At 45.6% G+C, this 20759-nt stretch overlaps 1 protein-coding gene across 11 annotated transcripts in view; it reads left to right on the top strand.

Moving 5' to 3' along the window:
• Positions 1 to 20759, top strand: part of SSH1 (slingshot protein phosphatase 1) — a 41563-nt gene that overhangs the window by 8626 nt on the left and 12178 nt on the right. Inside the window, exons 1-8 of one of the 11 annotated variants that reach the window (XM_041125941.1) lie at positions 1808 to 1975; positions 13027 to 13130; positions 14962 to 15026; positions 15817 to 15938; positions 18106 to 18174; positions 18608 to 18673; positions 19992 to 20186; positions 20429 to 20522. In XM_041125941.1, coding sequence (XP_040981875.1) covers positions 13046 to 13130; positions 14962 to 15026; positions 15817 to 15938; positions 18106 to 18174; positions 18608 to 18673; positions 19992 to 20186; positions 20429 to 20522 — 696 coding nt within the window. In that variant the 5' untranslated portion in view covers positions 1808 to 1975; positions 13027 to 13045. The other 10 variants (XM_030025436.2, XM_030025432.2, XM_041125943.1 and 7 more) reach the window with 10 other exon arrangements.

The following is a 20759-nucleotide window of genomic DNA, read 5'->3' on the forward strand; positions in this document are numbered from 1 at the left end:
GCAGAAAGGCCTGGGAGTTAGTTGTCTCCAGCCTCTGATCAGGCCTGAAGATCATTATGGAAAGAACTGTTCTTGTTTGGCACCACTAAACCCAGTTTTAACAGCTGGCAAGAGCAGCTGTGGAAGGTAAAGGTTTTCAGGATCGGGCTTGTATACGTTTGCAGAGTCTTTTAATGGTATATGCTGCTCTGCTGCTTCTCTACATGCCGCATGGCCACAGCGGAGAGTGAAAGTGGAGACCCTGTGTTGAGAGTGCTGCCTGGAGCATCCAATGCCCTGCTGAACAGAGGAGTGGTAGAGGAAGAAGAGGAGACTGGAGGTCTTCCTCTCTTTGCTGATGCCATCCTGTGTACCTTGCCAAGTTACTTAATGTTCCCGAGCCCCTTTCTCCCATCTGTAGCCTGGCAGATGACTATTAGCTCATCTTCTGAAACACTCAGAGTAAAGCGTTAGATCTGTTTGGTTTTATTCAGCATTAAAACCTTTCAGTTGTAAGAGTCATACAGCTTTTGAGCTCTGAGGAACCTATGGCTGTTTGTGATGGGTAGAAGGCACCAAATCCCTCTGGCTTTCCACCTCACTGACTCACCTTTGTGTTTTGCATGATCACCTGGTCGGGAACAAACGTGCTCCGCCATGCTGGTTTGATAACCACCTCTACAGTTCCTTTAGTTACTGCTTTTTTGTTGTAGTTTAATGAAGTAAGGTAATTTTCTCTTTTGAAGGTAGTGGAGTTACACTAGGCATTGGTTTGACTTGGTTTTGCGTTCACTGCAGGAATTAGGTGGAGCCCTCAGGCTGATGAAAACTGCCTTTGCAGCTCCGTGATCAACGGGATGAGTAATTGCTGCAGAAAAACTCTTTACAGAGCATCATCAGGTTTAGATTGGGTATTAGGAAAAATCTCTTCACCGAAAGAGTTGTCAAGCACTGGAACAGGCTGCCCAGGGAAGAGGTTGAGTCACTGTCCCTGGAGGGATTTAAAAGACATGTAGATGTGGTGCTTAAGGACACAGTTTAGTGGTGGACTTGGCAGTGTTAGGTTAACGGTTGGACTCGATGATCTTAAAGGTCTTTTCCAACCTAAAGGGTTCTATGATTCTATGATCGTCCTGGCTGGCACACGCCACAGGACTCATTAGAAGGAGGCTGTTTGGTTAAAATCACTGTAATGAACCAGATTCCTCGCTGGTGCTAAGGCTGACTTCTGCAGTATGGAAACTTGAAGAGTGAATGCAATTCCAGCCTGCTGTTCGGGCTCTTCTCTGTGCAGCTGCATGTTTGCTCAGCACAGCTCTCCTTCTGCGCTGCACTGAGTGCCCACCACAACTGGGGATGTTTATACGTTATACTTTTTTGGTGCATTAAAATACAATATACAATAACTATTATTAACACCTTGATCTTTAACTTTTTTGAGAGATTTATGAGCCTGTTTTTCTGGAGGCAGCATTGAGTGAATGGCTTGTATCCGCAGCTTTGAGTGGCCGTGTTTATGGTACTGGGAAGGTACACGGGGCTGGGGGTACACCGGGGCTGCTGTCTTGAGGATTTATTTGTGGGGACAGCACCTCGTTACGTACTTGACAAGTCCAGCTCACTGCAGTATTTATTGTCTCCCAGTTATTTGGTGGGAGATCTTGGGGCAGAAGTTGCTGTCTTTATTAACCGTTCAAAACAGGACGCTGAATCACATCCTGGCAAGGCTGCAGCATCCTGCCTTAGCGTGCTCCATACAATGGGGAGGCAAATTCACAGGCTCGTGACCCTCAGTAGCTTTCTGGCCTGTAGGTGTGGCCGTGGAAGCCGAGGGAGATATAATTAGGCCTTTACATTTTGTGGTGGGTTGTGTGGGGACGTTCAAAGACTATGGAGCCAAGGAAGCATGCTCTTACTTGACACTTATTTAAGATCTGGCCTTTCCAGGAAACTGTTGCTGACTTGAAGTTGAGCAATGAGAGGAGTTTACTTGGGGGTAGGTAAAGTAACAGCAGGAGGCCTGCCAGTTTGAAGATGTGGTGAGCAGACCCTTTCTGGAATTATATATAAATCCCCCCTTTTTTTTTTAATTTTTTTTTTTTTCATGAAACCTCAGCAGTTTGGCAAAAACCAAAACAACTGGCCCTGTTATCAAAAGTACTGGCTTTGCACTGAACATTTTTTTTTTTTCTGTAAAAGGCCAGTGTGGTTACTGTTTATTTAGGTGTTAGAGCCGGGTCAGAAAAATATTTTGGTTCCAAATGCCTCTTGATTTTTAAATGCCTTAATCTTTGATAATCGGTTGCCAAGATCTGCGAGTCAGGGATTTCTCATACAAATCAGAGCTGTGGTCTGCCTGACAAATGCTCTTAAGATGTTTTTGGAGAGCGTGAAATGGACAGAATGCCTTCATAGGCATGGCTTTACTTTTAATGAAGAGAGTGTTGAGTTTTTTATTTCCCAAACATTTATGTATCCCTCTGCAGCATTTGAATCCCTGATGCAGAATCACTTTACTGCTACACAAAAAAATCAGAAAGCAAAATAAGCCAAAAATAAGCCCAGCCTCAAATGGATCAGGATGCAAACTGTATCCGTTAGTTGTTTGGGTTCATCTAGGATCAGAAGGACTCTTCTCTTCAGAGCTTGCATTCCCTCTCTGAAAGTTTTTAGAGTTGCAGTTCAGGCAGAAGTCAACGGTGTTGACCTTGTGCAGCCTGGACAGATGTGCATCAGCTCTGTGTAATGTAAGGTATAAATGTCCATAACCAGGGCGTGAACTGACAGTGGTTAACGGCTTTGCTGGAGCTGCTTGTGTGCACAGACGTCTTCCCCTTGCAGCCAGTGCAAAGGGTTATCTTTTGCCACAAGAGGGGTAGGTTTCCCCATGTCCTTCCTCGGACAGGAGCAGGAACACAAACCATGCCGGCGGAGCAGCTGGTGTGCTGTGTGTTTGTACCCACCTCAGCAGCTCCTTGCCGTTGGTATGTCAAGGTATTGCTCGTTGCACCAAACCCTTCCCCAAAGTCCCAGTACTGACATAACGTTTCTTGTAGGACCCGGAGTGTGTGCCTGACACTTATCTCACTAGCACAGAGACCCAGTGCAGAGGGACTTGCCAAACTGACAAATGTGCCAAAACCACACCAGCTCACCTATGTTTCTTGAAGAAATCCTTGCTGCAAGAATCACTAGGGAAGGCAGCTGCTGGGGGATCTGTGGTGGTGTGCTGGTGACCGCTGGGCAGAAAACCTCTGGGGCTTAGCACTGGGGGCCAAGGCATCCAAATACAGGGAACGGGACAAAATGTCCCTTTCAGATTTTCGGGAAAGCTGCCAGGTTGCTTGTTTGCCCTGTCTGACTTCCAGATGGTCACATCCAACACTGGCATCCCTGTGGAGACCTGCTGCTTGTGGGGCTGCTCGCAGCGTGCCTGTGTGTGGGCATCTTCCTCCCAGCCCTGTAAAACTTCTTGGACTACGGATGTTTGCTTCTCTCTGCAATACTGATTCTGCTTGTAAAAGATGAGTTTGGAGTAGAGAGGAAAAGGAAGGATAACCCTGAGGTTTTTACCAACAGTTTTCTGTCTTGAGATAGCTGTGCCTCTGGCTGGCAGTCTCCTAATTTCTGGGGTGCTGGCTGTGTACCCTTGGGGCAGCTGGGAAGGCAGGCTGCGGTCTAGCTAAACACTAGAGAGGGTGTCGGGGTTGAGCTAGAACTTTTCTCACTCTGCTTTTACCCTGCATGATCCATCTAGATTTATTTTATTTTATTTTTACACATTACCAATGTGTCAAGTACTCCCTGGTCTCTGCTGCCTTTTTTGGAGTCATTCTGAAATCCAGCAGCTAAGCTATTTTTTGGGTTGCTATGCCCCCACTGCCTGTAGGGTTCTCAGTCGTGCTGCCTGTGCTGTTGTCTGTGTCCTGGCTGACCTTCGTGCACGCCGCTTGGAAGCTGCTTTCTTGATCCTTGAAACTGTTATTCACCTTCCTTTTCTTTTTCAGTGGCGCCGTTGGAGAGTTTCCACTTGTTTCTCTGGCTTGTCTCCGGGAGACACCGCTGAGTGGGTGAAGTGGGGTGACTTAGTAAAATAGTTTAAAGGATTAAAACAATGAGTTGACGGGAGGAATGCAGGAGGATCGGCCGATGTGCTGACAGCTCGGCTGGGGATGAGGATGGGAGCAGGATCGGTTCCTGCCCAGGAGTGTGGGCAGGAGGCTTTGCCTTTGATGTGCCCTCCACGGCAGGAGCCTGGGGGCTGGCATCATCCCACCTCTCCTTTAGCTTGGACCGTGGCTCTGAGACACCTTCCTGGCACTCCCAGGCTTGTGGTCTGTCCTCCTCCCTAACTGTGGTCACAGAACATCTATGGCAATAACATGGTAACAACAACATCCAAAAAAGCGACTTGTAGGAAAACAGAGGGTGTCTTTTGTGTCTTTTAACGCAGGCAGAGAAAGGAGCCAGTGTTTTGGGAATAGCCGCCTTCCCTCAGACCACCAGGTTGCTGCATGGCAAAGGGTGCACGAGGCTGGAAAACCATGTTGTTGCTAATGCTGGGACCTCTGTATATGCCTCTTGTGCTTCCCTGCATTGGTTGCCACCTTCCCTAGCCTTGCCCTTTGAGTCCCTGAGTCTAGGCAAGCGTGAGCCGCTCCGTGTAGCGTTATGGAGAAGCGTTGCTCAGCCCTCACTGCAGGGTGGGTGGTTGTGGGGATGCCGCAGCGGGCTGGGGTCAGTCCACAGGCGCATGCTGGGGACATGGATGCTGGGAGTCTCTGTAGGGTTAATACTCCTCTCCTAAGAGTGAGAGAAAGGTTTCTTTATAGCAATTGAATGGGCAGTCATGCAGGCTGAGGTTCGGAGAGGATCTGGCCCTGGCCTCCTGAGACAGCGGCTATCACAAAAATGACATCATGTTTCAGTGGGAATCTCAGAAATGCTCGTTGCGATTCAAACCGTTCCAAGCACATCACATAGCTGGATGGTGCTGTGATCAGCCTCATGCCTTTTTGAACTCTGCGATTAATGGGATGAGCAAAAAGGATTTCTTTTTGCTTGTGAAACAATCTCTTATTTTATTTGGCTTTTCACCATCCAAGTACTAGGGATTCCTAGAATTTTCTTTCCTGGCCATTTGGGAGCTGTTCTGCTAACTTATTTTGCGCAAGTCTGGTGGAACAGGGAACAATCCTGCTAATTTGTTTGCTTCCCTCTTCTTGCCCTTTCTCTTGGATGGTTTATGCGAGCTGCTCCTGCGTTGCCTGCAGGCACAGCCTGGGTCGTGCTTTGCCCTCGGAGCTGTGTGCCACCCCAGCGTGGGGTACGCACGGCTGACCCAGTTCAGCTCCGTGGGGAGCTGGGGCGATCGCTGCTCAAGCCCAATGCATCACTCACCCAGTGCGCGGGAGCGGCTGGAGGCACATCATCAGCAGTCTATTTATGTTAGGAAATTAGCTTTTGTGGGCTTCATGATTGATTTCATTTTTTTCTTTTTCCTCTTTGTGCTTGAGGAGGTTTGTATGTGGCGCTGTGAATGGCCTGCAGTGTCTCCAACCCTTCTTAGCATTCTTGCGCTGTGGATGTGGCCCACGCCTTTCAGCTGAACAATACATGCTCAGACTCCCCTTTTGTTACTGCGCTGCTAAAAACACGAGAGCGAAGCCTGCCGGGTCTTCCTGCCTGCCTGACCGTCTCGCTCTGCTTTGAAATAGATGGGGAGATGTTTGCTCCTGCAGGGAGGCATTACAAGACACCCCCCTCAGTGGGGGCTGCTGCCTGACCCCCTTGCAAGCAACTTTTGGCATTGTGTGATGGTGCCTCTATTGTGTCTGAGGAAGGGGAGATGTTCTCTGTGTGTCTGAAGGAATGTCAGACCTTGCTGTGGTTCACAGCTTACGTTTGGGGTTTCTTCTTGGAGTAACTTGTCTTCAGCTCAGGAAGTCTGAGAGTGATGGCTTTTTATAGCTCATCAAAGCCGCACCCTAACATAGCCATGAGTATGGAAAGAGCTCTCCTGCCTTGCATTTTTGGTAATAAAATAGTATTTCAGAAGGCAAACATTTCCAAAAGTTACCCTGAAGATAGCTGCAGAGATTTTGGCAGAGGTAGAGCACCGCAATCAAAGTGATGCTGGCAGCTCTCGTTGACTTTAGCAGGTGTGTTGGGCACCTGCAGTTCTGATCCCAGGTCAGTTTATCAGCATATCACAAAGTCTATGTGCATATGCAATAGCACTTTGTTTTAAAACAGCATTGCATGTGTTGAAACTGGGACTTTCCTGGTCCCACTGCATGGGGAGCGCTCTGCTTTTCCCTCTGCATGGCCACCCGATCCATGTTGAGTTAAGCAGGGATGGTTGTGGCGATACTCTCAGGTATATTTGTAAAGGTGATTCCTTTACGTTTCATTTAATCTTTCTGTGGCACTGGACTCTGCGTGATTGGTGTGTGACACAGAGCAAAGGCCACTTGGAAACACACTAAGTACTTTTTTAAAAGCATGAGAAATGACCTGCTGCTGCTGCTTTTAAAGGCTCCCATTTCTCTTAGGTCATACAGTAGCATGTGAGGGAGTAGCTTTGAAGTTCATTTTTCCCTGGTGTTGTTTTGTGTTGCTCAGACCCCTTCTGAAGGCCCCTTTCTTGGTCAGGAAGTGTTATCTGATGTGCCTCCTATCAAGCCAAAGCAAGCATTCAGCGTGCTTTAATTGTCAGCTTGGCTTGGGAAGCAGGGGCCGCGCAGCTGCTGCCTTGTCTTCCTGCTATTTCTCTCCCCGCATCTTCCTTTCTATTTGATGTGCTCGTTTCCAGTTTAGTTTATGTTGCTATTTCAGTATGACTGCGCGATGGCCTTCTGGCTCGCCACAGCAGTGCCCTGTCTTAAAATCCACCCTCTGGCATGTCAAGGGCCTGGCCAGGCTGTGGGAGCATCCGACAGGACTGGCTCGGTCCCCGAGCTGCGGCAGAGAGGTGCACCGGGGAGCCCACTCTCTGGGGTTGTGTTTTGTGTTCTTGCTTAATTGCCTTGAGATGGCTGGGCTTTTTCCAGACTGAGCAGAAAACAGTGGGGAAGAAAAGGGAGGGGAAAAAAAAAAAAAAAAATCAGTTCTCTTCCTCCTTATCAAAGGAGCTGTGGAAAAGGGAAGTGTGTTTAATTTTGTGGAGCTTGAGGTGCCTGTTTTTTCCTCACCTTATCAGTTTGGAAACGTTTTGAGCAGAAGATGCCATAAAACCCAAGGAACCGGGAGGTGCTACCATGTTCATGCATTTGTAGAATTGTGACCAATTTTGAGAGAAGCAAATACTGTTTTGGTTTGGGGTTTTTTTTGCCTAAAACACAGACCTGGTTGCAGGAGGGCAGCTCCTTTGGGCACGGGGAGAGGTCTGCATGCAGTGGGTAGGAAAGGCAGGACAAGCGTGCCTGCTCCTAACCATGGCATTGCTGGATGCTCGGGTGAGGGCATGATCCTGCTCTAACGCTGCTGCCTGGGCAGTCTGCTGTCAGATGAGCCCAGAGGCCATGGCCATCCCCTGAGTGTTTTGGCTCAGCCCTGCTGGGTAGATGACCTTCTCTGCCTCTGCACCACGTGTACGTTTTGTTCCATTAATGAGGGGGAAATTAAGAAACTTAATTTGACAGAGATTTAGTGCCTGGAGAGCACGATGTGCCTGGGCAGGCTTCATTGCAGAGCTTTTCTGGAACATGGAGCTCTGTGCCCAAGCTGCACAAGCACACGACAGGTCAACAACGTGAGATTTGCTCAAGATGAAAGGTTAAATAGAAACAGAGAAAGCTTCAGGTGGAGTAGGTATCTTGAAAGGACATCTGGAATATTATCTCTTTGGGAGAGGAGGATATAACTTCAATGTAACAGCCAGGCAGAGGTGAGCTCCGAATGTTAGCTGAAGCAAGCTTTTGAGACCCATCAGGTACGCATGCTTTGGTCCTCAGGTGGTGCTGGGCTGCTCCTGAGGACAGTCTGTGCCTGGGTGTGCGAGGAGCAGCTTGCCTCTCTCCTCCCTGAGCTCCCTGCCCTCGGACCTGCCTCTGGTTGTGCGTGGCTGTCCATATCCCTGGGGAAAATGCAAAGCGAAGCCGGGCAGAGCGGAAGCCTGCTCTTGTTCACTACGTGAACTCAGCGCTAAAATATGCTCTAAGAGTAGAGCTGTAAGCAAGCAGATCTGAACAGCACTTGCAGTGAATGGGCTGCTCAGTTGTGATCAGCGGCAAACACAAAGAGAACAAGTTCATTATGGCTCCAGAAATACCGAGGGTCATTGCAGGTGTGGTGATAAGCCAGGCTCCTTTGGCATCCCGTGCACTGAGCGATCCCACGGCAGTTCTGGGAGTAGCAGGGATACCTGGCCAGATGCAAACTGATGTCTCCGTGTTCTGCCTCTTTTAGTTATATACTATTTTTTAATTCTTAGACTAGCAAGAGACTGTTGAATCAGCCTTAGGCTTGGCTGTGTCTTCCCAGGGAAAGTGGTTTTCTCTACTAACTTCGGTGTATGGATATTTATTTTGAGATGAGTTATGTAGCTGTAAGATACATTAGTAGATAGTTTTCTTGTATCCTGCAAGATGATTACATCTTATATGAGATTTCCCATTAAACCAGGGAACTCGAATACCCGAGGCATACAAGGTTTCTTCCTGGGATGTGCCACAGCCTGAGCCACAATGGCAAAGCAAGCGGCTTAGGGAAAATTGTTCTGCGACTGGCAGCTGGCTTCCAGCTCGCTCTGTCCAGTAACACAAGCGGCTCTGTCTCTTGTTCCAAAACGCAGTATTTTTAACAGATTGCTTATTGGCATTTGTGGACCCAAGGGGCGGCATTTTGTAATGATTAAAAAGCACTGCCTATTGTGTTCTTAAGCAACTTGAAATGTAATTGATGTGTGTTGCAGCCACGCTCTTCTGGAGCTTTCCCAAATGGGAAGAAATATTTCCTTTTCAAGTTGAGCAGCGTGGAGCCAACGGATGGAGCAGGGGACAGTGAAGCAAGAGACACTGGAGCCTGCTCCCAGCGGTGCTGTGGCCATTAAGCACCCTCTCCTTGCCAGCCACTGGGTGCCATCCCTATGGGTGCAGAAGGGCCCCAGCATTATGGACAGCAAAGCACTGTAGCTGTCTGTACCCTCCTGCTGATACTCTTGGCATTTCCCAGATGCTTGTAAGCATAGGTTTTTACCTCCTTTAGGGGGTTAATGCCATTAGTTTGGTAAGCTGAGGTTATGGAGTGGAAGGAGGACTGGTCTGCAGCTGGACTGGAGTACCAGGGAGCACCTGGGTCCTGGGGCTGTGACAAAACTTGTGGGCTCTGCGTTTATTTTAGAGCCTGGGGTAACTCCTGTAAAGTAGCTGTGCTGGTCAGGATTCCTGGAAGGGCATCCAGGGAATGGGTGGTTTCTGTTGTGCATGCCAGTTGGGCTGGGTGAAAATTGAACAGAAAGCTGCTTCTCCCCTTGGTTAGGCTAGTGGTACTGGTGAAATGTGAGTGTGTCATTATGGTTTAAGCCTAGAGAAAGAACTAGTCAGGGGTCTGTAAGAAACAAGTCTTCAGTGAATTTGGTTGTAGCTAGCTCCTAAGAAATAAATTCCAAGCCACCTGAAAGACTTCCTCATTCAGTAGTAGCTCAGTAACTTGTGAGTCACTCCGAAAATCAAACCGTGGTAGCTGTACACTAAGTGAAGAAGTATTTTAATTTGACAGCTAATGCCTTTGTCATATGTATATTACAGTGGTGGCATGCGGTGTTTTAATTGTAAAGAAACAAACAGGCATTAGTTGATACGATGCTTTTTATCTAGTCCTGTCCCAGGGAATATGGACTTTCTACAGCGACGGGCTGCTTCACTTTGTGGTTGCTGATAGGCGCTGCGTTGCCTTCAGAGCATGCGGGAGGAAGCAAACAAACAAAACAAGTCTGGAGGAGGGAAATGATTAGACGAGCCTCAGCTGGTTTTTTCCCCTCTTGAATGGCCCTCTTTCATCAGGATATGTTAGGACAAGTGCTTTTTCAAGCCAGGATATCAGTGGAAGACACAGTGTTCTGTAAAAGTCATCCAGTTCCTGGGTAGCATCAACAGACACGATTTCTCTGCTCCGCACAGAATATACGGTCAACCTTTTCTTTTCCTTATTTTCTTTTCTTTTTTATGGGTTTAGAAGCAAAAGGATGTGAGTTTTACAGCTAGTTATGAATCTTTTTGAATTTACTGACTTCTGTCTGACTCTTGGGCCAGCACAATGCTTCTGCTGTTCAAAGAAAACCAGTCCAAATTAGTATGTATAAGCCACTCGTTTTTATGCTGCTAACAAATGCTGCTTACTAGAGCATTTATCACTGCTGCTGAGGGTCAAAAGTTGGGGATGTTCTTTAATGGTAGGATTTCTCTGTTCTTTAGGAGATTTTTTTAAAAAGGCTGGAGTTTCAGTTGTTTACTGGAACCGCAGGATTTAAAAGGAGTTTTTAAAACTGGGTTGGAATATCGTGCCTTGCCTTTTTCTCCCTTTTATTTTGTTAACTGTCTTTTTAGAGTAGTTGTATGAAATGACTGAGACCAAAAAGCGTTCCTAGAGCAGAGATAAGGGACGGTGTTGGGTAATGTTGCTGTTTTGATATGGTGTAAAATACAAGCTTTTGCAGAGAGGTAGTTGGATGTGTTACCTCTGTACAGCACCATGCTGGTTGTATGGAAATGGGAGCTAATGTGGAAATAGGGGAGCACGGGTAGTGCTGGGGAGGTACAGGCAGTTCGAGTCACGGCAAGCCGCACTTCGTAAGGTTAGTGTGCAGTTTAGGAAACAAACATTTAAATTAAAAAAGAAGTCTTGCTCTTAACAGGTTCTTTGGCTTAGCTTTCCAGTTCATTTCCACGCAGATGAATACATGGTGATAAAAATTTTGCTGTGTGGGTTGTCCTTTTCCTGCAATTGCTTTCTGCTTCTGCAACGCAGCTTTCTCCTTTGCTTGCAACTGGCAATATTCTGCTTTATTGTAAAAGATTTCCTGGATGCAAGAGAGGAGAACATCAGGTGAGATGAACCATCAGAGCAGGAGTTACCAATGCCTTTGGGAAGGAGCTCTGTCTCTTCCAAGGTTTTTCCTGCTGTAGAAATCCCAGGCAGTACTTTATTAGAGATAAAAGAATATCCTTTGGGATATTTTTTCACTTTCCAAAAGAAATGTTTCCCAAAATTCTTGGGACAGGAATACTGTGAACTGTCTCCTTGTGTGTTACCTAGCCATTCCCTTCCTCTTGCTGAAAAAAGATGAGTGTGCGTGAAGCTGGTATCTAGCTGAATATCCTATACATGGTGTTGGTGTCGCTGCTTTTGTGTAATGTCTGGCCTTTTTTAACGCTTTCCTGTGAGATCTGGTGTGCAAAGGAAACAAGACTCTTCCTGGCTCACTTATGGAATGAACCAAATTCCCGTCTGCAGAAATTCTTGCCATTAGCATGTGTGCCAGGCAGAGCAGAGCTGGCGTTTCGGATCACAAGCAAACCCTGCGTGGCTCCTGTTCAGACACAACTTGCTAGCGAAGTGAGTGGTGAGTGCTAGAATACTGTGGGAGTGTAAATGGAGAAAAGTTTGTTTTAACTGGAGTGCAGTTGTCCTGCTGGCATTTTATTGATCTGATATATGACTCGTGGAGCCTGGAACTTAGGCGAAAATTTTAGTTCACTTTTCAAAAGCAGCTGAAATCTCAAATTTAAACTGATCCAGATTTTTCTGGGAATTTTGCACCTTGAAGATTCAGTTGAAAAATGAGGAAGCTTTGCCTGGGAACCTTGGCTGTGTTCTCAGGGAAGGGAAAAGCTGAACTTGCAGCAAAAGCTGAAAAGACATGAAATTCATGTCTGCCTTCACAAAAACACTAAGGTGGAATGGAGCATTAGTGCTCACTTCTGCCCAAAGGCAAAGACCCCAGATAAAGTACAGAATAGACGAGTACTGGGAGTAGTAACTCCTGTGGGATCATTTTCTCTAGCATAAGTAACTCCCGTGTAGTGCAACCTCATAATGGAGCATTTATATTTAGTAGATAGCAGACAGTAATTAATGATGATCTATGTTTGGAAGTGTAGGGTGGCAGAAAATTGGGCTTTGTAACAAGGAATGTCTCTTGTGATGTTTTGAGCGGTGTAGGAAATGCAGTGTAAGCAGTTACTGTGGCAACTAAAAGGTAGCTTAGTAGATGTTGATTTTCAGCCTTGTGGGAAATGCTAACTTTACCGCTTATGTCCAAGTCTATTTCTAAAATGCTCGCGAGTGCATTATGGTACTATGTAATTAGGCTTGTGCTGGTGCTTACTGTAACTACTGATTTTGTTCAGCCTTCTCTTCAGTTGTGTTCTGGGGCCTGTATATGTCATTTGACTCTGTGGAATTATCGTTATGTATTTGCACACACTGCGACCTGCCTTCTTATCAGTGGTATTTTTGCAGGATGGCTGTATCTAGCCAGAGCAAAGCAAAATCTTTGCTATTGTGTTGGTTGGTTTTTCCCCTGAGGTTTCAGTGCAGTTTCCTTTCTCTTGTGATGCGCGGGTTTCGTCTGCCCTCCCTTCCTCTTTAAATCTGCAGGCAATTTATGATTGCGTGTTCTTGTTTTTGCGTTCCAAAGAAATCTCAGGAACTGAAATTGGTAGAAACCGATTGACTCGGAACCTGATCTTCAGTCATTTTACAGGTCTATAAACCTGTAAAAAGTCTTACCCTCTACTGTTTTAAGTTGCAGAATATGATAATCAAATGATAAAGTCATTTCCAGCCCATGACAGCTCAGGTAAGTATCTCCTGCAATGGCCAAGTAATAAAATGTTGGTGGAAAATGACACATGAATAATCCATGAATAATCCTGGAGCCATGCTGTGCAAGTGGCAGGATCAGACTTTGGGAACAGCTTCTCACGGCAAAATCCTACTACGTTTTAGTGAGGGGAAGCCCTTCCTTCCCTAGGCATACAGTCCTGAGCACGCATTTTGCTGATATTTCCTTTCAGTTGACTTCCTCTGTCATTTGTTTTCCAGCCTAAGCGAGAGCTTTTTCATGGTGAAAGGCGCAGCCCTTTTCTTACAACAAGGAAACAGCTCCCAGGGCCAGCGAAGTCTCCAGCATCCTCACAAACATGCAGGTAGTGGATTAAATCACCTACTGAAATTCTTTTTCCTTCTTGCCTTGCTGCTCATCCAGTCCACATGGACAGGCTAATAGCATGCGTGGGTGGGTGGATGACTCCTCTAACTGTCATAGTGGGCCTTGTAGAACCTGCTGAGTAAAACCAGGTTTTCAGCCCACTTGATTCGAATGGGAACATATGATTATTGAGTCTTTGTTTAAACTTTTGTCATTATCTCAGAACTGGAGTAGAAATTTATTCTCTGCAGACATTATGGTATTCAGCATGGCATTCTTCAGGCAGGGAAGCCTGCTGAGCCAGAAGGTCTGTGCCGAATATGTATCCCTGTTTTCCGCAGCTGCAGGTGAAGAAGTGTCACTTGTGCTTTAGTGATTTGATCTTGGCCTTCCCCTTTGGCCTGTGGGGAGGAAGATTGGATGGGCTGAGTCACAGGGCTCTAGCACCTCTTCTGTAGTTATTGAGGTCCTGATTCAGCATGGCGGGGACATTTCTCTGAGTGCTCTCCCAGTCCCCAATAATCTGAAGCTTGGGACTTTTGGTGCCAGCTGACAGCATTTGTTCTTTTGAAACTACCTGTTGCTGGGTTTGTTTGATGTTGCCGGTAAGAGAGGAACATTTTAACAGGATTTGGGTCTCTGGACAGATGTGTGTTTCTTAGCTCCTTATATCCCCTTTCCTGGTTTCAGGAAAATCCCCTTTTCGGTTAACTCATCACAATCTGGCCTGTAAGAGTTTGTCACAGTTTAAGAACAGACTGTCCTTCTTCCCCCAGTCCCCTCCAGTGTGCCAGACTGGCGGGAAGAAATGGTAGGGAGTTGTATGGTGAACGTAAGTAAGGATTGATAAGCAGATAGGGTGTTCAGGAAAGTGGATTCTACTTACCCAGTGTTTTTATGACTTCTGTCTTTGACAGTTTTGGAATAAGTGATTACTGGGAAAGCAGAAATAAGATCATTGGGGCATTTTGAGAGCAGGAGCATGTGGGAAAGGCACAGTGTGGTACTGTGTGTCTGCTGCTTAGTAAACACTCCAAGCACAAAGAGGGTGTTTGAATGCCAAGCTTGGCTTTGGGTTTCTTTAATTGTCAGCAATTTCATATACCCAGCAAACATCCTACGGAAGGCATTTTATCTTGCATGGAAAGTTATGAGTGCATTACAGAGTTATTAGATGTGAACTTGTTTTGTTTTCTTGTAGATACCTTGTTCCTTTCACTTGCTTTCACCAAACAGAAATGTACCCGCTGCTCTAGAGCCTAAGGGACTTGTTGCATGAGCAGCACTTTGTTTGAGGTAGAAGGGATCCATCACTCAAACCGGGTCACTCTTACAGCTCTTCCTCCTCAGAAGTTTCTTGTGTTCAGATATACCCTCCATAAGGCCAGTGGGGCTGATCCCACGATGCGATGAGTGTTTCACAAGTTAAAGTTTTTCTTTTCTCCTTTGTTCCATTTTTTTATCAGAGTTGTTGTTCCTACCTCTGCCTCCCCTGTCCTTAGTGCCCGTATCTTTCTGTCTTCTCTAAGGTGCTGTAACAGGAAGAGTATCATCATTTGTGCCAGTCACACGTGGTCTCAATATATTTGGTAGCTTCTGAATACCGTAAGGTCAAGTTCTCACACAGCCAGATAACGCTCATCCAAGAAGCTCTCTTCTGTTAGTATTCTCTGGGACAGCAAAGTTAATTGGCCTCCCTTAAATGGTATTTTTTGACTTAGAAACATCCAGTTTCATTAAAGGTCAATACTCTGCCCATTCTTAGTGCAGCAAGTGTGGAGACCCTTTCTGATTTTTTTTTTTTTTTTTTTCCTCTGCTTTCTCTCCAGGTGATTTGCCCCAGCACCTCCAGGTGATGATCAACCTCCTTCGCTGTGAGGATAGGATCAAACTGGTAAGAAAAGATGCATTTTTGTGCTCTTCTTTCTGTTGGAGGCATTTGAAACAGACCTGTAGGGTTTTACGAAAAGCATTGGCAAATCCTAGGTTTCAGAGTCAGCTTAACTCTGTGCTGGTTGTCAGCCCTACACCGTTTTCCTGTCCGCTCCTTTTGCCCTGGTCCTTACATCCAGGTAATGAGTTGGGTCAGGAAACTGATCTGTCTGAAGTGTGTTTGTTTTGTTAGATTTAATTTTCCAGTCAGCTGACAAACAGTAATACCGGAAAAGAGACAGGAGCTTGCTGATGCTAGTGGACACTCTTAAGTCAGTCTTGAAATTGCATCCAAATGGGGCTGGGTTTTCTTTTAAAGAAATCTGCAGAGGCTATAAAAGTCACTGCAGAAAAGTCTAGGTCAATTATCCCCTCCAGCATGACTTAACATAATTCAGTGAAGGCTTGTGAGTGGAAGAATCCACTGAGCCTGCCTCTGTTTTCAGTTCTGTGCATGACCAATGTTTTTACCAACTTTCTAGTTGAACCTCCTTGTAACAAATCTTCAGGTTACATTTTGTAGTATTTCTCCAAACTGGGGCAGGTAATCTAGGCTAATCTTCTCCCTGCCTGATGCCAAGTCAAACTGGCAATTAGCCTTGCTGGAAGATGGGCCGTCTCTCTCTGTGTCTTTCATACTGCAGCTAAATAAAGCTTTTGGGCACAATTACACCTTAAAAAAAATATCAGGCAGCAATCGAAGTCATAATTATCCAAAAGCTAGTTTGCAGAGCTTGATGACCTTTCTCTAGGCTGTCCGTTTGGAAAGTGTGTGGACAGACCGAGTCCGGTACATGGTGGTTGTATACAGCAGCGGACGACAGGACACAGAAGAGAATATTCTGCTGGGTGTGGATTTCTCCAGCAAGGAAAGGTATGTCTAAGGCAAGGCTGGGCTTTGAAATCAGGCAGGCTGGGTTCTCTGGAAAGCCTGTCAACACCAAACTGTCCCCAAGCAGTTGGTTTACATGTATCTGCAAATTCTAGCAAGAGAAAGGACATGTGTTGAGTCTTCTGACCAGTTATCAGGGAGAGAGGGTTATTTTTGTTCCAGAAAGCTTTCCCTTTTCTTGGAATCTCTGGGCTCTCTGGGCAGTTGTGGGCAAAGCATTTAATCCATCTGTAGGGCTGTGGCATCTACTTCATCTGTGGTAGTTTGCTGTCTGCTCACTACAAAATGCTCTTGCAGACACATTTGCAAAACTGGAACTTATTCTATCTGCCAGACTTAAATCTTTTGATGGTATGATGCAATGGAGCTGGTTTTTGGGGGGGTAGCTTAGTTGCCAAATAACATCAAAAAACAATACTGCAAAAGTACCTCCAAAACCAATAAACAAATGTGTCAGTAATGAGCTGTTTCTTTTGTCTGACTGATAAGACCACATAATATTTTGAAAGGCAAATAAAATATTTTGTTATCACAGACCCCCTCACATTACTCCAGTTCTAGGTGAGTAAATGAGGCAGAAAAGCTCTTGGCTCAGAGAGACAGGGCTGGTTTGGCAGAGCTGGAGCTAAAAGTCAGAGCTTCCAGACTGTTGTTTCTGTTCTCCGATGATATAGTAGGCTGCCATGTTGTGCTGGTGCAGCCAGTGTGACTTTTGTTTTCTTTTTGGAAAACCTTAGTGGTTGTTTCCATGGCTAGAAGTGGAAGGGGAGAGCTTCTGCACTGCAGTGAGACCTGTAGGGAAACTCCTAGCCATGCCTTCCTAATAAGGTTATTGTCATTGGCTTTGATGCTGCCTCTTGTATCTGCTGATAAATTACTGCTGTTAGTGTTATGGAGGAAATTCTAATGTAGCATTTCCTTATGGCACACTTAGTGTGCAACAGCAGTGAATGTTTGCTATGTCATCTTCAAATCTGAAACAACTTTGCGATAATTTGCTCCTGGTGCTTATTGATGTGAGACAAGAGGAAAGATGGAAAAGTTATGACAAATCCATTCTAACTGTAAGGTTGGCTGCCATTTTAATCGCTATCTCCCCTGAAAGCCAAAGTTTTTGTTAATTAAGGGTAAGTCTCACGCATAAAGGAAGTCAGTTGGCATTAACGACTTTATTGAGTGACTCCATGGCTCTGTGTTGGGGCTGTAAGTGTTCCGACTGCTGACAGTTTGACTAGTCAGGCGCTTTTGTGGGTTTTATTCCTTTTACATGTGTTTAATAAAAAACATTTTTTCTCGCAAAGCTCTAAAACCACACATTGTCCACATGTGTGTTCAAACTGGCCTGTCAAATCCTTTGATCCACTGTAGAAAGAAGCTGAAGGCTTAAAAAAGAAAGGAAAAGAACAAAACAAAACCTGAGTTCTTTGCTAACTGGCTGTTGCTGAATGCATCCCAATTTCCTTTAAAACTTTCATATCTCAGTAGCTTAATTATTTACTAGTTGAAAGTAACTGGCTTCCATTATAGTATGGTTTTCTTTGCCAGATTGCATCTCTGAAATGAAAGTGTTCTTTCGGGTTAGGTAAACTCATAAAATCCGTTTTTGTCTTTTCTACCAGCCAGAGTGATGAAGCGAAAATCGAACACACAGTCCTTTGAAAGGCCCCTTGGGTCCTCTTTGGAAAGGGCAGGCGGCTGCTCTGCCACCTACCAAGGCTTGCTTTCTGCCTCGATTTAGTGAGCTGAATCTCTGCAGCCAGATCGCCGTGATCTGCTTTTATGTCCTGTTAGAAACTGCCTTGCACTGAGCTTGTGAGGGTGAGAGAGCAGGAAAGATGATGGGGCAAATACTGCAGTGCTTTCTGGCAGGCTCTGAAGGGGGAGAGAAGAGCTAGTAATTTTGATTCTTGTTTCTGTGATGTTTCTCCAGTCCTGTGGAGCAATCAGCATGCTAATATCAGAGTAGACCTTTAGACTTCAGCTGTCGGTCTCCTTGTGTGTTACGCATTTGGTGGCCTAAGATATTACTAGGAATTACTAGAACAAGACTTGAGGATTTTAAAAATTAAAGAGTATTAATAATTTAGGATACTGGTGTGACCGCATTGTGGGCTATATTTAACATCCTGTATAACAATCTCTCTTCCAGTAAAAGCTGCACTATAGGAATGGTTCTTCGTCTGTGGAGTGATACTAAAATCCATCTTGATGGTGATGGGTAAGAAACCACATTAAAAGGATAAATGTGAATGTCCTTCCCTACTTGGGGGCTGCTCTAGGAGAGATTCTCCGTCACCTTGCAAATGAAGCTCCAATTTTGGATTCATGGCTGCAGTCCTCTGACTCAGACAGTGAGTTTTGGTCTTGCTGCCCTCAAACTGCTCAGTGGAACCTGTGATACCCAGTGAATGTTCTCTGAAATCCACTTGAGGGGTGGAGCTCCCATCCCTGGCAACCTACACCGGGAAGGGTGTCTGCTTGCCGTTCTTATTTGGGAGGATGTTGGAAAATTGGTGATACAAATTCTCATCCCTCATTCTTTTTGACTATGAGTGCTCCTATAGCTGCCTTGCAGTAGCTGTTTGTAGAGTGCAGCCCATGATGCAGAGAAGACCAGGTTCTGACTGGGTTTTTTTCCCTCTCTCTGTTAGTGGCTTCAGCGTGAGCACTGCAGGGAGAATGCACATCTTCAAGCCAGTGTCGGTGCAAGCCATGTGGTATGTGTGTTAATTAGCTTTACTGAGAAAGAGACTGTCACTTCTTTGAGTAAATTAAAAATAAATAAACAAACTGCATTTTAGCATTGTCCATAATTGGTATTTAGTGAGCTGCAACAGAGATGCTGCTTCCCTGTGTCAGCAGGTAGCAGTACTATAAAGGGACTGTGAGAATACTGATCTGAAAACAGGAACTTCTGCTTCTGTTCAGAGCAGCTATGTGCTTTTCAACATAAGGGAAATGGCACTAGTGAGATGACGAAATATGAAAGACCAACTTCAATTCATCAGGCTGCAAACCCAGTCTTTCTTCTGTCTGCATATTTTTCTAACTGGCTGAAGGAGGAGTCTCGGGACCCATTGCCGATCTGATGGCATTCCCCGTGTTCTGCCTCGTTACTGGGGCCAGTCTGGGGTTCCTGCCACTCGGAAACTTTCCATGCCGCCCCGGGTGCCTGTTCACCTTTCAGCTCCTGTCACCCCTCCTGTGTGCAGGGATTCCAAAACACTGAAGCAGAGGTGGCTGAATCAGCAGCAGCTATGCCAGCAAATTCCTTCTTGAAGAGGCTGCTACCCAGCCCCACGCAGAACAAATGGATCTCTTTTGGTCTGGGCAGTTTGCTGGCTCCTGTTGGAGCCTCGAGAGATCCCTGTCCATGCAGCATCTGATAGGGAAAAAATACAGATGTAGAGAAGGGTGTCATGCTAGGGATGATTTTGTACCGAAACAAATGAAACTCTTGTTTCTGTCAGTTTTGAACTTGGCCCCTCCTATTGGCAACCTTAGATGTGGTTAATGTATTCAGTACAATGACATCTTTGGAGTAGAGCCTTAAAAAAAGAAAAAAAAAAAAAAAAAAAAAAAGGAGGGAAGGAAGGAAAAAGTAATGCTAGAATTTGCAAAAACAAATGACCCAATCTGGGCCTTGTCCCTGGAGCATGTCAGGGGCCAAGAATGCTGGTAAATATGTGTTTGACTCCTTGCTGAAGGTGATTTGAAAATTGTCCATGTTCTTTGTTTTTCTTTGGTCTGGCTTTACAAGTTAGCTAATGATTAGATCCCAGAGAGACTTGTGCCTTGTGCTTGCCTGTTAATCAGGAGAAGATTTCAGCCTCTGCCTTGGACCGGCTCTTGAGAAGGCCTCCAAGGTGCAGTTTGTGCCCTCTTTGAACTGCAGTACAATACATCTGCTGCTCTCAAAAAGCAAACTGTAATAAACAATGCTGAAAAATCTTTTCCTCTGTGAAAATCATTTGGATCCTGCTCTGTCTGTTCCTGCTTCTCACATCTGCACAAATTTGTTCTCCAAACTTGCAGGTCTGCTTTACAGATCCTCCATAAAGCCTGTGAAGTTGCAAGAAGGTACAACTACTTCCCAGGTGGGATGGCCTTGGTCTGGGCCACATACTACGAAAGCTGCATCAGCTCCGACCAGAGCTGCATCAATGAGTGGAATGCAATGCAGGACCTGGAGTCCACCCGCCCCGATTCTCCAGCCCTGTTTGTTGACAAGTCAGTTCTGAATTTTATTAGAAGAAGTTGGCTTGGCTCACAAGAGAAATCTCCCCCTCTACCTTTTCTTCCTCCAGTGGTTCATTTCCTTCCTCTTCATAAATGTCTTAAAATGTTTTTCTTCGGTTATTCTCATAAAAATTGCTTTTAATACAAGTCTGTACCACCACTCCTCTGTACAGTATGAGTTGCACCGTACGTTTACTGCCAGCTTGGAGACATCCTCTCCTTTTCCTTTTCAGGCCAACTGAAAGAGAACGAACAGAACGGCTCATTAAAGCCAAACTCCGGAGCATCATGATGAGCAAAGACCTGGAAAATGTGACTTCTAAGGAGGTAAATACAAAAATTCCTGCTATCTTATTCTTTCTGCTAGACTCCTTTTCCAGAGAGTGCTGCACTGATGGAGACACCATATGACTAGGTGTCATTGGCTTTTGAGTTTGTGTTTCCAACTGTTCTGTAAAGGCTCTGCTCTTTGGCTTTGCTATACCTCTGTTTCCCCAGCAGGGAAATCAGGGTAATACCAAAATCAGAGTGCATTTTTCAAGACCTTAGTAACAAGTATGTGAC

This window comes from Aquila chrysaetos, chromosome 9, assembly GCF_900496995.4.
Source record: "Aquila chrysaetos chrysaetos chromosome 9, bAquChr1.4, whole genome shotgun sequence".
In the NCBI taxonomy this organism is placed as follows: Eukaryota; Metazoa; Chordata; class Aves; order Accipitriformes; family Accipitridae; genus Aquila; species Aquila chrysaetos.